Source organism: Medicago truncatula, chromosome 3 (assembly GCF_003473485.1).
Source record: "Medicago truncatula cultivar Jemalong A17 chromosome 3, MtrunA17r5.0-ANR, whole genome shotgun sequence".
Taxonomy (NCBI): domain Eukaryota; kingdom Viridiplantae; phylum Streptophyta; class Magnoliopsida; order Fabales; family Fabaceae; genus Medicago; species Medicago truncatula.
In genome coordinates this window covers 2,206,650-2,224,172 of record NC_053044.1, presented here as the reverse complement: position 1 = coordinate 2,224,172, position 17,523 = coordinate 2,206,650, and the positions used below count along the sequence as shown (strand labels likewise).

The 17,523-nt window shown below is 32.7% G+C and overlaps 2 protein-coding genes across 3 annotated transcripts; one reads left to right on the top strand and one right to left on the bottom strand.

Annotated features, from left to right (window-relative positions):
- The first annotated feature begins 3,896 nt into the window (after nucleotides 1–3,896).
- On the top strand, nucleotides 3,897–9,813 carry LOC11414168 (high mobility group B protein 10). 2 transcript variants are annotated; one of them, XM_024777788.1, is made up of 7 exons: nucleotides 3,897–4,277; nucleotides 6,223–6,301; nucleotides 6,554–6,713; nucleotides 6,797–6,874; nucleotides 8,018–8,182; nucleotides 8,311–8,377; nucleotides 9,424–9,813. In XM_024777788.1, the coding sequence occupies exons 1-6, from the start codon at nucleotides 4,093–4,095 to the stop codon at nucleotides 8,346–8,348; spliced, it is 705 nt and encodes a 234-aa protein (XP_024633556.1). In that variant the 5' UTR covers nucleotides 3,897–4,092; the 3' UTR covers nucleotides 8,349–8,377; nucleotides 9,424–9,813. The 2 variants fall into 2 exon arrangements, with proteins under 2 accessions (XP_024633556.1, XP_039688313.1); XM_039832379.1 differs by lacking the exon at nucleotides 3,897–4,277 and adding an exon at nucleotides 5,094–5,429.
- Nucleotides 9,814–11,273: 1,460 nt separating this feature from the next.
- On the bottom strand, nucleotides 11,274–13,143 carry LOC11415235 (berberine bridge enzyme-like 22). The gene is made up of 2 exons (XM_003598236.4): nucleotides 12,603–13,143; nucleotides 11,274–12,382 (listed from the first exon to the last, which is right to left on the bottom strand). The coding sequence occupies exons 1-2, from the start codon at nucleotides 13,141–13,143 to the stop codon at nucleotides 11,274–11,276; spliced, it is 1,650 nt and encodes a 549-aa protein (XP_003598284.3).
- Nucleotides 13,144–17,523: the final 4,380 nt, after the last annotated feature.

Sequence of the window (17,523 nt, the reverse complement as noted above, 5' to 3'; positions counted from 1 at the left end):
AATACAATGTTGACACCCAAATCATTGTTGAATATATAATTGACTGAAATCGGTCTTTCAATAGAAATCAAACGAACACCACGACAAGATGGATAATCAAACAACACCGCAATGACGAACAACACAACGCCGCACACAATGAGAAAACAAAACTAGATCAATGTGAAGACAATTATTTAATTTAAATTAAAATAAGGAGAAAAAGGTGAAGATAAGGTGATTTCGGGTAAAAAAATTGATTCAAAACCACCTTATCAATGAAGAAAATGGAAGAGAGAACATATAGAGAAAGAAAACTAGAGCTGACTTGTTAAGTGTGAAATATTGTTGTCAAATAACACGATAAATTATTAAAATGGTTAACATTTTCATGTTGACATTGGATGTAAAATTAGATGAATTATTAAAGATAAAGAGCTCATTAACCAAGTAATTAGCCTCAAGTGATTAATGAGCTCCACCTAATGTCACCTCTTTGAAAATGATTCTAGATTACCAGAGGTCATTTTCTTAAAAATAAAATGTAGTATTCTGGAGGGTTTAAAAAAAAAAGTATATTTTACTAAATTAGTACTCTTAAAATGAATTAAATCTTTATCTATCCGCAATAATTTTAAGTAAAAAAAGTCAACAACAATTTTTACGTTGTGTCAAAAAAAAAAATAATTTACGTTGTAAAAAAAAATTAGTCTTAAATTAAAATGAATATTTCTTTTGTCAAGCCTTAAAAATGAATCTCAACATCAGATGAGTTTATTTTCTTGTTCGTTTTATTTTTATTTTCTTTGTTATATTTATGTCCCATCATTACTTGACAAACATATTTGAGACATTTTACATCAAGCACAAAAGCTTTGGGCACAAACGTTGACAATAAAATACTTGTTTGATAATCATATTGTGCACACTTCTTTTAAACAAGGAGATTCTTGTAGCTTGTGTGCTATAGCTAAAGTGGTGGAGATCCTTGGGACTGGTTTCATTGTAAGGTTGGTAGAGACCATGTTTCTATATGGTATGACAAATGTATTGATGATAGTTTTCTTTGCAATGTCGTGCCTTATATTTATATTGTTGTTTTTGGATTTTTAAACTGTTGTATTTGAATTTTTAAATTCTATTATTTATCGAAGTTGTCACTAGATTGAGTCACGACCAGGTCGCTCTTTTTAAGACGTTTAGTGGCACTAAGATAAAACAAGCCCATCTACAATTGTGCGGTTAACTACTGTACTGTAGAAAACCCTTCGAGAATTACACCCTCAAATATGGTACTAAGACCACTCTTTAATACTGAAACCACTTTTATATGGTATTGTTACCACTCTATTATGGTGTTGAGACCACTCAAATATGGTGTTGCCACCGTTCTAACTTTAATTTCTTCAAAACATCAATATGGCACTACGACCACTCAAATATGATGATACCACCATTTCTCCTCAAATAGAAAAATGTTGAAATACTTTTTATATATACCGTTAAGATCATTCTTAATTTCGACGGGACATTGTTATTCCAAACAGGGACCATGATCTTAAAAGTACTCTTTATTCCGAAGAGACATATATTATTGAAGGGACTATGCTTTAAGACCATTCTTAATTTCGAAGGGACATTAAACGGAGATGAAGAGAAGAAAGACTCGTCAACACAAGTCAAGAAAGGGAGAAGAGAGAAAGAGTTTCCGACAACTCAATGAAACTCTTTGGTGTGTTTTTTGAACTAGATGAGCTCTCCTTTTACAGGGAGAGTTTGTAACTGATTTGAAGAAACTTAATAATTAAGTAAACTTAAAAATTAAGCAACCCATAGATCAGCTCAAGTAACAAACTAATTGGATAAGTTCAAAAAGAAACAAACCAATGTTCCAAACTAATGAAGGAAAGATAGAAAATTCAGTTGAATTCTCAATCATATCACAACAAAACCTAAAATTATGGGAAGTGATATCCATGAATAAAGAATAATAATAATTTTATTTTCATCATTATCAGATATGTAAAATTAAATACTGCTATTTAAACACTACTGATGTGTTCTATTTTATGTGGGTCCCCCACACTCTATTTTTTTCAATTTACACAACACTAATCAAAATTTAATAACTTGGTGTTTAACTTCCAACCTTCCAATTTCTTTCCATTTTCACACCAATGTTCCAACACACATCAATGACATCAATCTTTGTCTGTGATATTGTTGAGAACGAGGTTTGGAACTTCAACATTTTGTATACTTAACTCCATCCTTTCTATCAAGATTACATTCACAATATAAACATTGGCCATGATATCGATGATAAGCTTATTTGGAGAAGTTACCATAATAGCATTTACTCAGTCATTCAGGGCTACATGTGGCTTGATTGCTTGTCCAATCAATAGATCATGCCAATTATTTGTTGGAAGTGGATTTGGAGTTTACCAATATCAGAGAACCTTAAGCATTTTTTGTTGGTGAAGCAAGGTAGTCTTCCTACAAATGCTTCGAGAGGTTTGAGACATCTCACAAACAATACGACATGTTATAGATGTAGAGCTATTGTTGAGGATGATATGCTTACTCTTTGAGATTGCTCTATTACAATGTCTGTTTATAGGTATTTTTATTCCACTTAGTTGAATGATTTCTTCTCAAATGATTGCAAAGTTTAGTTTAAGCAACATGCTATGAATAAGGCACGACTACTTCTCATAGTAATTTGGTATGAGATTTTGAGGAACATGAATGAAGAAATTCTTTAAAACATGAAGAAAGAAACTTGAAATTTGGTTAATGGTTATCTTTTCCATGGTTCACGCTCTTGGTTGCTCTAATAAGTAATAACCATCCTATAATCGTCAAGTTCGATGGTATCCCCATGGAGATGGTTACATCATAGTTAATGGTTTCTCTTTTGGTAATTCATGTAATGCTGAATTTGGAGGTCTCTTGAGAAATAATAATGACAGTTAGATTCAAGAATTTTCTAGCTCTCGTGGAAAAGCGTCTAATATGTTGGTTGAACTCTCAATGATTTGGTAGGGCCTTCAATTGACTTGGGATCTATGCTATATGTCTATTATTTTAGAATCTAACTCACGTACCCCTTTGGATTTGATTGATGATTAATTGCACTTTTGGACCCCTATCTTTCCAAAAATTGCGGTTATAGACTCCTAACTAATTTAAATACAAAACAGCCCCCTATGTTTTGATTCTTTGGCAGTTTTGGACCCCAGTCCATTGTTGACTCGGTCAACGCTGACGTGACACTCTAAGTGAGGTGCCACATGTAATTTTTTTTTTGCCTTGGGGGTCCAAAACTGCCAAAGAATCAAAACATAGAAGGCTGTTTTGTATTTAAATTAGTTAGGGGTCCATAACCACAACTTTTGGAAAGATAGGGGTTCAAAAGTGCAATTAAACCTAAAAAAAAAAAGTTCTTTCATCTACCTTCTTCAAGTTTCTTTCTCTCATTAGAATGCTCTTCTTTATTCCTTGGTTGGTTTCCTTCACTTACACCTTACCGAAAGGAAATTAACGCACTCATTATTTAGCCATATTTGGTGCTATTAATAATGATACTTTGATGAAGTAGCTTCTCCCACTCCACTATTAGATTTTATTATGTTGACGGATCCTTTTCGATATTTAGTTATCGGATTGACTAATTTTTTCATAGTTTTCTTTTCTTTAGGCCCGAAAAAAGATTTGTGTCCGACGCTAAATATAATTATATTTCTTTGTCCATATTTATTACGAGTGTCTAATCTCTTCCGAATGACTCAATCTCCATGAATTAAAAACAGTAATTAAAAATAGTATTTTCTTAACATTTATCAAATGAATGTAATAAAATCATATTTTTTTCTCTATTAAATTATTTCAAAAATAAACAGTACGATCATTTTTTCCATGATTAATGTTGTATCGTATCATTATATATTTTCCGATAGATCGTCATATCATATGACATGCAGTATATAAAGTGTGTTTTTATAAACCGTATGATATGATATGGTTTTAGATTAATTAATGTAAGAAAGTGAATTGAGTACTTTGTAGTGTGAATGCATACATAGATTATTATAGGATTTAGAAATAAAAATGTCAATTAATCAAAATCAAAATCAAAATCAAAATCCAAATCAAAATCAGTGTGAGAGTGAATCAAAATCAAACACAAACCCTTATCCTCCTCCAACCGCACCTTACTCTGATCTTGTTCGTGATTCTAATCTCTTCCAACAAAAGCTTCAATCTTTTCATGATTCGCTTGGTACCAAATTAAAGTAAGTGTGCTTCTCTTTCATTTTTTTGTTTCAATTTCCAATTTTTAGTGTTTTTTTCTGCAAATTATTGGGTTTTGGTTTTGTGGGTTAGGTCAATTTTGTTTGTTTAATGTGTAAATTTGTGTGCTTTTTGTGTATTTTTATTTGCCCAATTATCACTTAGTTCTTGCTAGAGAGAATTTGCTTCTGTTGGTGATTTTTTTTTTTTTTTTTTTCTTTTAAAAGAACTTTTATACAATGCTCTGTCCATAGCAGTAGCTTAATTGACAATGCTGATATTGGTAGGCTAGACACTTCACCTGAGTTCGAACCCGGGACATCACTATTGTGTATGCGAGTTGTATGTATAGTGTTTGCCACTTGGTCTATGGACAAAAAAAAAAGAACTTATATTCAGTGCTCTAGGTGCTGTTTTTGCTGTTCCTCTCTCTCACGAAGAGGCAGTTTTTTACTTTTAAAAGACAATTTTTCACCCACCATAATGAGAGCCTTTCGCACCTGGGTATCCCACAACTTCAACCCTTTTAACCGGCTAGGACTAATCCCTGGTTGGGTGATTTTGAATATTTAATGTTAGGGTTCATAAAGGGGCTTTCAATTTTGTCTTTTTATTTTTTTTATTGTTGAGTCAACCAAGTAAGGGTGAGACAACATCACCTGCACGCGTGACCGTTGTACAATTGTCAAATCCATGTCATGTCATAGTTATTTAGTGACACGTGTAAATGAGGGGTCGATATAAGTGAAATTTGATATTGTGCGGGTAGAATATGAAGAATTGTTTTTCACAGGAACTAAAATTAAAATTCGCTTAAATGGCAGGGACGAAAAGCATAAATAATATAGCTTATTTTTTGACAGATAATATCATAATAAATGCGGTATGTAAAGTGTGTGTGCGTTTATAACCGTATGGTATCGTTTTAGGTTACTGTAAGAAAGGGAATTGAGTATTTGGTATTGTGAATTTGAGTTGAGTTCGAAATCCATAAAAATGACAAGTAACCAGAATCAAAACCAAAATCGGCGTGAGACTGAACTCACAAACCCTTGTCCTCCTCCAACCACTCTCTACTCTGACCTTGTTCGTGATGCTAACCTCTTCCGGGAAAAACTTCAATCTTTTCACGATTCGCTCGGTATCAAATTAGAGTAAGTGTGTTTGTTCAATTTTTTCATAACAAAAAAAAGCCCTTTTTGTACCACAGCTTGCTCATCGATCTAGTATATTTGTTGTTTAAAGTTACCATTTTTTAGTGTTTTTTCTGCTAATTCTTGGTTTTTTGATTTTGTGGGTTAGGTCAATTTCATTTGTATGATGGGTAATCTTTTTTGCTTTTTGTGTTTTCTCGCTTGCCCAGTTATCACTTAGTTGCTGCTAGAGAGAATTTGCTTGAGATGATGAAATGTAAAAATTGTATTTTATTGGATAGTATAATTTGGTATTCCCATTCTTAACAAATCCTGATTCAGATCTGATTGAGATTGTGAATCGGAAACCTATTTTTTGGACTGTGAATCGAGTCGTATTATAATTCGCAAGATACATGATCAATAAAATATGATATTTTTAAGTACACAAAAAATATAGGTTGACATATCTTATACGAACCTAAGAATAATTCAAGATTTTCAAGTGATAAATCATATGACAAAAGAAACATGATTGGGTATAAAAAGTTTAGGTTGCTGTTGTAATTCATTAAAATGAATCGGGATTTATCATAGTGAATCAGGATTTATCTGAATGAATTAGGATCTATCTTAATGATTCTGAATTCATGTCTTGTGAAACAGGATTTATCTTGATGAATCTGGATTCATGTCCAAAAATGATACACACCAACGATTCATATTCGTTGTGTTCAGTTTTTGTTTTAAATCGAGATACAATTCAAATGTATCTATGATCCTAATAATAATGTTTTCCTCTGTGTTTGTGTAGGATTCCTACTATAGGGGGGAAGCCACTAGATCTGCATCACCTCTTCGTTGAAGTAACATCTCGTGGTGGTATTGAAAAGGTATGCATTGTATACTTCTCAAGTAATTGTGAAAAACAGTCTCCTTGTCTCATGAAACATACATGTTTTCTTTACTTTCGCCCGTAGGAACAAAGATAAAGGATATAGGTCTTTTCAGCAGATTTGATGTTGATTAAAACAGATTTTCAGTTTGGAGTTTATGTATGATGCAGCTCAATGATCTTGAGATTTTTCTCTTCAATTCAACTTTTCTACAATGACTCCTCTGATCTTTTTCTTAAATTTATGTAGGTAATTGTAGATCGTAAATGGAAGGAAGTAATAATGAGCTTCAACTTCCGAGATACCATAACAAGCGGATCATTCATGGTGCGCAAGACCTATCTATCGTTGCTTTATCATTTTGAGCAAGCGTATTATTTTTGCAAGCAAGTCCCTCCCTCAACACCTGGTTAGTAAAGATACTACCTTTTCCCCCTGTAATTATGTTTTGAAAATTTCATCTTTTACCACTCAACAATTTCCTATATTCAGATGCTTTGAGTGGGAACGTTGCCAATAGCTTCACAACGAATACGGACGGTGCTGCTATCAATGATTCACCTGTCCAGGGTAAGTCAATGAATCATTTAAATTTTATTAATGCTTGATGCTTCAAACATTAGTTTGTATCTATATGTCTTTTTACTTAAAGCAATGCCTCTAGCTTCTTACAATAGCAGCAGAGATAGGGGTATAATTTGTGTCTTGTTCCTCTGACATTTGTTGTGGATCAATGATACAGTTTTTGTGATGTTCGCTGACATGTGATTTGTGATGGAATGATTGGCTATTTTTCTATGTTTTTATGTGGTGTTTGGTACTAATTGTACAAGCTGAAGCTCACCGACAATAAGACTATAAACCGAATGTGCTAACAGGTTACATGGCTTAAAAACTTGTAAACATACAATTGTCTGCAGCTTTGTTTTGCCAATAATATTGACTATACATCCATCATGAGTTTCTTTTTTTGACGTACATCCATCATGAGTTAGGTTATACATATTGTCGTCAACATTAAGCAAGTCGAAGATAACACTTACAAACAGCTATTATGTGAAATATTTTTCTGTGATGTGGAAATAGAAGTAAGGAGCATGCTTTTTGATTGATTTTTTTTTCCTCTTGTTATGGGAATAATATATTTACTAAATATCTGCTTCTTTTATTTTGAAACTGGTAGTTGCGAAACAAATAACCATTCTTAGATGTTTTGTTTCTTTAATTTAGGACTTGACATTTTTTTTAGCTTTGTGTACATCTAATCTTTGAGGAAAGATTTACTATCAACACAACTTATGATAGAACATTACGACGTCGTTTGATCTAAGTAGCTGACCTTACCTAGTGTGATAAAGCTTTGGATTGACTTATTCAAGATTATTTACTGCCATAAGCACATAGGGAACTGTTTGGGAGAGCTTATGGAAATTGGAAACAACTTATGATATGTTCATAAACTCTTTTCAGCTTTTTTCCTTAAACTATCCAAGATAGCTAATGAAAACAGCTTATAGCTTATATGAAAACAGTTTGACTTTGTTTTATCTTTCATAATAGAAGTAGCGTATGTATACATAAACACTTAAATAATAAGACCTTATGCTATAAGCGCTTAGTTAAGTTGTTTATCCTAACAGAGTCCTAATCTATGTTGGTAAGTGGATATAATTTCCATTTATATGTGGTAAAGATTTGCTTTCTTATATGCAGTTAGTCCAATTAGTCCAGCACAGACACTTGGTTCTTCAGTGCGTGGAACAATTGACATGAAATTTGATGACGGATATATAGTTACGGTAGACCTGGGTTCTGAACAGCTGAAAGGTGTCCTGTATCATGTTTCAAGTAATGCATCTAAGGGTTCTTCTATTGAAGGTACACATATTTCAACCAAAAGAAATCAAGATTGTCATTATGTGATTATATCGACTGAAATCAAATAGGAGTGGTTACAATTTCTTTTTTAATGAGAATTATGCCAGGCTAAAGCCCTCATTTTGCAGGCAAGAAGGATCAATTAGCAGGAAAATTGGGTTTATGAGGAGGAATCTGACAGACCCAGAAAGACAGGTATAGACTTACACTTTTTATCGTTGATGTAGTAAGAGTATTGACTTTTGTTCTGCTGCAGATTCCTTTTTCTTTTTGTAACTTGACATATTTGCCTCTGGCTTGTTTAAATTTTCTATAACTTGTAAAAAATACATTTGTTCTCTTATTTGCAAACTAAGCTAGGCGCAAAGCAGTGTTGTTAAATAGCTATTGCATTGCTGCGTAGCGGAATTTGATCAAACTAACATTTTTTGCAATCCGTGATTGGCAACACTGTTTCCTAGTGATCTATTTTTTGTAACAAACCGAAATTTGACAAATCCTTAGCCTGTCATTTGCGAAACTGCCTTGCTGTTCCTTGGAAAAGCCAAAAGTAGGATTCATGGAATTCCTTAAAACATTTATAGATTTGGAGTGTGTGAAAGGAAGTAACATGTTAAGGTCTGTACAAGATTATAAAGTAGCAGGCCCTTTTCTAGTTGTAGCCATAGTTATAATGTTGTCTTTTCAGCATTTGAGATTGCTCCCACAGGCTTTACAGTGTATACAGACCTAACTATTTCTACTGGCTTCTTAAGAGGTTCCCCTGTAGAAAGATTAGGAGGTTATTTATGATAAATAACCACTTTCAAATTCTACTTATGAAAAAATGGCTTCTTAGTTCTATATGAAAATGAGCTATAATAGCATGGATACACTTGTAGTTATAATCTTTTCTTCGATTTAATTAGTATGTTGTGTGAGTGTAAAAGAGTTCACATTCATCCATTCATATCTCATCATTATGCCACTTTGTGCTATGTTAGTTTCTAAAATATCTCCATAATTATCTATATGGTGAGATGTAATTGCATACATGTGTTTACGTTTTTTATACTCACAATGCATATCAATTAAACTCAATTTTTTAGTGAAAAAGATGCATGCAAACTATAGAATCAAAATACATATTTGCATGTCAAAAACAGAACAAAGACATGAAGTTGCTCTTATCTGTTAGAACTTATATTTTGGTATTATTTATCTTAGACTATTTTGCACCATTTTTTGTTAATTTAATGCAGGTTTATCAGGAGAAAAGGTTGAGAGATAAAGAAAGATATAGGATTGAAATGTTGAAGTACAAATCCAACGGTTCAGCTCCTCAATGGACTCTTTGATATGGAATCCTCAGATCTTTTTCTTTTGCCTTTATTCTTGTTATAGTTGATTTTATTTTTCTTTATACAGAGAATTTCCCCGTGAGAAAACGGATAGCTTAGAAGGGTAGCTTTTTGACATATCTGGTGTAGATTATGGCGGCAAATGATTTTGCAAAACATGTAGTAGTTCACTTTGTTGTAGTTTTTCTTAAATCATGGATCCCCTTATTTTATAAGTTTTTAGTTAATCAGTGAATGGTTGTCTTAGCACATGATAAGCAATGTATTATAATTCAAGGTTTGTTAGTACTATCATTTCTAGTTAAGATTTTTAAGAACAACAACCAGCCTCTAGGGTCAACTAAATCGATCAATAGACATCACAATAATCTGCCATATATAATATACATCCCAATCCAACTCATTAATATCTAGGTCGTTCTTAATAATTTCTCTAATAATTTTTCTAGATCTTCCTTTGCCTCTTGGGATTTGATTACCCTTCATTTGATGTTTTTCTTTTTACTATAGAATCTACCGGTTTTTCTTAAGTCAAGTCTTATCAGACATGTGTTACCTCAACTCTCTAATATTGTCATTTTTAATCCTATTTGTCTAGTCTTACTGGACATTCAACACTATACTCAGTCATGCAATGCATATTTTATTCTAGGGGTAGTTTTATTTTTGCTGCTCAACACTTTGTGTCATACAATATAGGTGGTGTTACAACTGTACGATAACATTTTGTCTTCAATTTGAGCATTATTTTTGTATCACATAAAATACCTCGGATGATCCTCCAATTTAGCCACCTGAGACCGTCAGTTTACACTATTGACTCAAGATATTTAAGTTGTGTAAGCCGTGGAATGGGATTATTACAAACTTTCACATCTAGGATATAAATGCTGTCTTTTGCTAAAGTTTTATTCAATATACTCTGTCTTGCTTCTTTGGCGGAAGCCATGTGCTTTTTAGGCTTATCTTCAAGCCTCTCATCTCCCATTTAATTTCTTCCTCGATTCTTCAAGTAGTAGGACCATATCATCTGCAAAAAGCATGCATCTCAATGTTGGCTCTTCAATGTGTTTCGTAAGTATGTTCAAAACTAATGTAAAAAGAAAGAGCTTAAAATTGACCCATTGTAGTGGAAAATCTTTTGTGGCTCCACTCTATGTCCTCACACTCGTCGAGGTCCCCTCATAAGTTATTTTGAATAGTTTGTTACCTGTAGAAGACCAAAGACGGCAAGACCAAAGCAAAACTTTATAACATTCATTTAGTTATTTAAAAAGGGCATATAATTTGGATTCTCTAGGATCTTACGAAAAGGCTGCAGAGGCAGTAAATTCTACTGGCTTGGGTTTATTACAAAAGCATAGCAGAAGATTAACATGATAGTTGTTCTAAGAATATACTAGGTATATAGTTCTTCTCCACGTATAACCACAATGGTTCAGGTTAGATTAATTTATTTGAGCTTACCAACTAGCATAAGCACAGTGAAACTGTTTGTGAGGGTTTATGGATACAACTTACGAAATGCGCATAGGCCTATTCAACTTATTTTCATAAGCTCTCCAAGACAAGTTATGAAAATAGCTTATTGCTTATATGAAAATAGTTTGATTTTATTTTATCTCTTTGCTGCTATAGAAATAACTTACATAGGCACTAACATTATAATAGAAAATAATGTAAGCGCTTAATTTACTTGTTTATCGAAGCAAGAGTAATATTAAAACATTGCACAAAGGTTCTAGGTGCTACTACTTATTTCCACCACCTCTATGTGAAGGAGTAATGGAATTTAGTAGAGGAATACTCTGCTCATTCCTGAAAAAGTTTTGGGGATCAAATATTGTCTTAATTTGTGCCAAACGCTTAAAGTTTCCCTTAAAGTACTTGATGCCCCAAACACTTGCTTCTGAGTAGCTTGTGTTAAAATGCTTGTTCCTACCTATATCAAGATCCCTATAGTTGTAATATGCAGCTCTTGGAGACTTTGAAACATAAGGAGTCATGTATCTATAAAGTTTTTTCATCCACTTTATATGTTTGTTGGACTCTTCAATGCTATTCACTTCCCACTTAACCATGTATTGTATGTTGTACAAGTTTCCTTTTCTGTGTGGAAAAGGGATTTCAGATTCTGAAATTTCACTCATTTTTCCACCATATGGCTCCATTATAAGTAATGCTAATGTGTCTTCTTTTAGAAGCATTTTCCAAATACCTTCTAAACCAGTTTCTGGTATAGGCACTTTTACATAATCAGATTTGGCTTTGAATGGGCTTTTGTAGGCTACAATTCTGTTTAGCAAGAGTTCTATAGGATCATATTTTTTGAATCCTGCAAAATACAAAACTGATTGAATCCAACTCATTTCAATGCAGTCTTTTTCCTGCAACCCTAATTCAGGGAAACTCTCATTCATTATTGTGATTAAGTTTTTTTTTCTTCCAAGGAAGAGAGAGTTAAACATGGTTTGGATTGTTATTGAATTTGCACCATTAGTTTGAGCAACTATTCTAATTAAAAGATCTTTATGCAATTTATCTGCTATGAATTGCCATCTATGAATGAGTTTTGTTGCTCCTTCTTCCAGAGTTTTTTGAATGGTGAAGACAGTAACAATAGATGGAACTCTAACCAACCTTATCTTCCATGCAAGAATGACTCCAAAACTAGAAGCACTACCTCCTCTAATGGCCCAAAAAACATCTTCTCCCATTGATTTTCTATTAAGAATCCTTCCATTTACATCTATTAGGTAAGCATCAAGAACATGATCTGCTGCTAGACCATGTTTCCTAAACAAGGTACCGAATCCACCTCCACTTATGTGACCGCCTATTCCAACGCTTGGACATAACCCTGTTTGGAAAAACAACTTAACTAAGCCCTTATAAATAAGTAATTTTTATAACAAGATAAAATAAAGTCTAGACTATTTTCACAGGCAATCTTTGAGAGCTTATATAAATAAGCGGAAAATAGCTTATGAACAAGTCATAAGCTATTTTCAGAAGCTCTCTCGAACCGTCTCATAAATGGTTGTGCTAGTAGATAGTCTCAAAAAGTCAAACTAATTCACCTGAGGGGAATCCATGAACTTTACTTGCTTTGGAGATTTTATAGTAAAGTTCACCTAATGTTGCACCAGCCTGAATCCAAGCAGATTCATCGGCAAGATTAATGTCGATCAAACGGATGTTGATGAGATCAATCATGATAAAGGGTGTCTTACAAAGATAAGATAGTCCTTCATAATCATGGCCACCACTAACAACCCTAATCTGCACACCAATCTCTTTGCTGCATAGTATGGCTGATTGAATTTCTGATTCATGAGAAGGTGTCATAATGAGAAGAGGTTTGCTTGATGAGTTCACCCATCTTGGATTTTGTTTCAATGATTCCAATACTTGTGGATACAAGGGTGAGTTGGTAAACACTGTTTTTTCAGTGGATTCAGAATAGCTACTAACTATGGTTGTCATGCACTGCATGAAACTCTCCTCAACTGAAGTAGAAGAAGCACAAGAGATTGAAAGAGATAGAAACAGAAACACTACAAGGAAATCCATCTGTGTGTTTTTCTTCCCTACTTTGAGATGATTTGAGTCCTGTGTCATACTCTCTTTGCTCCTTTATATAATACCTTTTCACTCCCAAATATAAAATAAAATGCATATTATAAGGTATATTTATTGATCAAATAAATTTTATACTCTTTTGTATTTAATAAAAATGCAATTAATGTACCCAAGAGCACTTAAATGAAATGGTGCGTGTCTCTTCTAGCTTAACTAAGGTTCTGAGTTTGAATTCAGTCTTGAGTATACAACAACGTTAAATTTTTTAGGTAGAATTTGCCGCCCATTTGAGTCCTACAAGACTAGATTGATTAATCTCCGCAGTTGCGTGCTGAAGATACCTGATTAAAAAAAAATGTAATGTGAAGGTTACTTTAGTACAAACTTTTTAAATGACTGCATTGAATAAGTCTTCTGGTCTTATTAAAAAAAAGTCTCTTTCGTTTTATTTTTTATTTTTGTTGTTTCTTCTTGTATTAAAGAACAAATGGCAGGGGTATAAGAACCACACCAATAAGTAGGGTCGATTATATGAATCAAATTACATCATAATGTTCTATCATAAACCATAATTTTTTTATACTACATTAATTACATCATAATTTTTTTTTTTTTATAGATTTTTTAAAACAAGTTTCTTAGATTTTTAAAAACATCAACCCGATTGAACGAAGTCAAACCAACTCATTCTTTACCATTTTGATTTGGTTTGAATTTTGCAAGAAAATATTACAAAACTCGAACCAAACCAACTATTTTTATTGGTTTCGATTTATTTCTCTCAAAAATCAATCCAAACTGACCTGTTGCACCCCTATCAATAGAAATATATGCACACATGTATATATAGAACATTTGTTCACTTAAGAAGGAAGAAATAATTTAGTTGATAGTCGCAAGAACGTTGATATGCAAGAGTATGAGTTTAAATCCAAAACTTTTTACTTCTCCATACAAAGATGTGTCATTCTAATCACGATACTACTTAAAAAAAATTGAAATATAGAGATACTAGAGTGATTGTTATTAAGCTATTGTCTTTGTGTCCATATTACCACAAAAATTGAAAAGGGTGGCAGTGATATTTCCAAAGCAGAGAAAAAATAACGGATTTTTGTCCTTAGCATCTTAGTTCTTACGCTTCGGCATCCTTTATCCTAGCAAATCTCAGCCTTTGTTTTCATAAATTCGTTATGTTAGGTTCATATTATTATTATTCGGTTTAACACACATACTTGTGTGTTGTTGTTGGCTGTCTTGTTCTTGAGTAAGACAAAAAAGTTATGTCGATAACATGAAATTTTTTCTTTTTGTCTTTTTGAACTAGCAAAGTACACGTAATTGTTATGAGACATTTCATTTTTTTATTTTTATGAATTTGGATCTTCTCAATTGATAAAATAATTTGAGAGATGACCCCACTATTAGAATATGCGGATGATCAAACCCACTTGAGTTGGTCTGATAGCAATGACTTGAGACTTAGGAATGTGCTCCTCCGATGCCAATTTAGATGAGCTAATTTAACTTTTAAAAAAAGAATATGCGGATGATCCACAGGTTGTATTTTTAGTCTGAAAGAAAAGAATATTGTATTTTGACCAAAAATAAAACTAAAAGAAGAAGGTTCCAAAAATAAAAGAAGAAGGTTATATTACTATTGGAAAGTATTTGCCAAAAAAAATTACTATTGGAAAGTAAGAGTCTCTGTGTTGTACCAAACAAAATAGAGTATATGAAACAAAATATGATAATATATTTGCTTAAGATTTTTTTTGGTGGTGGTCGAGGTTTGAACCTCAGACTTTGCATATTTTTATGCATTGTTAAGCTCACGAGGACATATATTTGCTAAAGATAATAACAGCGTACCTATTACTAATATTCAAATATTTAAAAATAAATTGGATTAATAATTTTTTTAAATGTAAAATAAATTATATTAATGAGATATTATTATTATTATTATTATTATTATTATTAGGCTTAAATATGTAAATCGTCCCTGTAATTTGGCGTGTTTTTGGTTTTCGTCCTTGTATCTTTTTTTGTTCTAAAACAACCCCTGTAAGTTAATAATTTTTTGATTTTCGTTCCTCCCGTCAACTTCCGTTACAAAAACGCACATGTGGCAAACAGAGGATGACATGGCAGTGCCTGACGTGGCATACGATGCTGACAAAATAGGCATCGTCTGCATCGTCTGCCATGTTAGGCACTACCACGTCATCCTCTGTTTGCCACATGTGTGTTTTTGTAACGGAAGTTGACGGGAGGGACGAAAATCAAAAAGTTATTAACTTATAGGGGTTGTTTTAGAACAAAAAAAGATACAGGGACGAAAACCAAAAACACGCCAAATTACAGGGAGGATTTACATATTTAAGCCATATTATTATGATAGATAAACCCTTTATTATTATTATTATTATTATTATTATTATTATTATTATTTCATGAATTTTAAATATATAAATTCAAAAATAATCTTGAAATAAATATACATATATTTTTTTAGTTTTTTGGTAGAATAACAAAGGAAAGGAAGACAAAAAGAACACTAACCTTGAAGAGCATCCGAACTTGGAAAGCAATCCATGCAACAATTATCCTCTCTAAGCACAAGTTAGAAATAAATGTTAGAAATATGCTAAACCAAAGATTTTCCACATAAAAAAGTGAATATATATATATATATTGTTTGTTTGTTTGTTTGTTTTATATTGTTTTGAATGACACCTTTTAATTTTTGTAAAGCACCTTTTCGAATCAAAGTTATGGTGATTCGAATCAATCTTCATGTGGAGATCAACGATTCGAGTCATTGTTCATGTGCATTAGATCAATCTGCATCGTTACCCAAATTTCAAATTTGCACTAATGATTCAAATCATTAAAACAATGAATCGAATCAAAGGCACATTTTCTGTTTATTTTTTGCTCAAACTTGTTCATATCTCTCTCAACTATATATACTTACCTATACTTGCTTTTTCATTTACTGAATCAATTTTACAAACTCTTGCTTAAACACTTTTTCAAGGATCATAGTAGGAATTGAGATATAGTGTCATAGGGTGTTATAGGTTGTTGTAACAATTGGTTTATGTCAAGGATCTTGATAGGGAATTAAGGATCTAAAACAAAATAAGAGTTTCTTTTCACTTCCAAAGGTAACAGTGGGGGTTGTTTCTCAAGGCATCAAAGTTGTAGGGAATTGAAGCAACGTTCATAGCATTATATAATTATCGGACAAGAACTTTCAAGCATTGCATGAAATTGCTTGAGATTCGAAGACTTTGGAAGATTCAACTTCAAGAAGATTTGAAGTTTCGAGAGTTTAGAGTAATTACCTAGCATAAAAGGTTTTAGATCAGTTGGATCTATAAATCGAAGGAATCTTTGTAATTGACTGTGTATTTCAACAACATAATAGTAGAAGTTGTAGAATTTTTTTACGAAGAGTGAATGTACCCTATAGCGAGGACGATTGGAGGAACCATTATAAATGCTGGTGCTTTCTCTTTTAAATTCAGCATTTAATAGTTTGAACCAAATTTTCTTGGATTAATTTTGTGAACTCGTTTGATATTCAATCACTCATAACATTTAAAATTAACTAGTATTTAATTTCATCATATATAAAATCATTGTGGTTTTCTTTGTTGGCGTTTTAATTGTTTAGGATAGGTTTGATTTGAGATTGACATTGGTATTGTAATTGTTTTTTTTTTGGTACAATGGTATTTTTTTTTTTGATAAAAATAAACGATATTCATTCATTCAAATTGATAGAGTACATCGATACAATACAAATTCAAATTCGCTAAAAATAAAAAGGATGAATCTGTGAACAAATTCACAACATCCATGTTAATAGCATAAAACGGCAACATCCATGCCGCTTGCCTTGCCCGAATTTGTTATTCACTAGGATAGATTGTTGTTTGGAATTGGTGTCATCAATAAAAGTATGTTCCTGGTGAGCAGCCTTAGAAATGAGAGTGTGAGCCGAGGAAGAAGAAGGCGTAGAGCCTTGTCCCTGTTGAGCAGAAGTCCCAGCATCCCTAATAAGAGCATTACCCTTCCTGTTATTTCTATTCTGCATCTGAGTGTGGTGAGGACCAGCAGTAGCCTGATGTGCATGTTTGGGAATACCGGACTGCAACTTAAAGCAGTTGTAGACATCATGTCCTAGCATTTTACAATGAGTGCAAAAAGAGGGTTGTTGTTCGTATTGTACCGAAACTGAAAAAGTGTGTCCATCCCGTTCCACAATAACAGTTTCAAACAGTTGCTCGGATAAGCCCACATCAATCAAAACACGTGCAAAGAGACCAAAGCGCTTGTGCATAGTAGCATCATCTATAATCAAAGGCGTTCCAAGACCAAAGGCAATTTCCAAGAGAGTTGTCTTGC

Bases quoted from the DNA above. Each gene is read 5' to 3' on its own strand.
- LOC11415235 (XM_003598236.4), bottom strand. From the start codon at position 13,143: ATGACACAGGACTCAAATCATCTCAAAGTAGGGAAGAAAAACACACAG. The intron at 12,383-12,602 runs GTGAATTAGTTT...TTTTCCAAACAG, and splicing joins AGTTCATGGATTCCCCTCAG to GGTTATGTCCAAGCGTTGGA.
- LOC11414168 (XM_024777788.1), top strand. From the start codon at position 4,093: ATGTCAATTAATCAAAATCAAAATCAAAATCAAAATCCAAATCAAAAT. The intron at 6,302-6,553 runs GTATGCATTGTA...AAATTTATGTAG, and splicing joins CTCGTGGTGGTATTGAAAAG to GTAATTGTAGATCGTAAATG. The intron at 6,875-8,017 runs GTAAGTCAATGA...TCTTATATGCAG, and splicing joins CAATGATTCACCTGTCCAGG to TTAGTCCAATTAGTCCAGCA.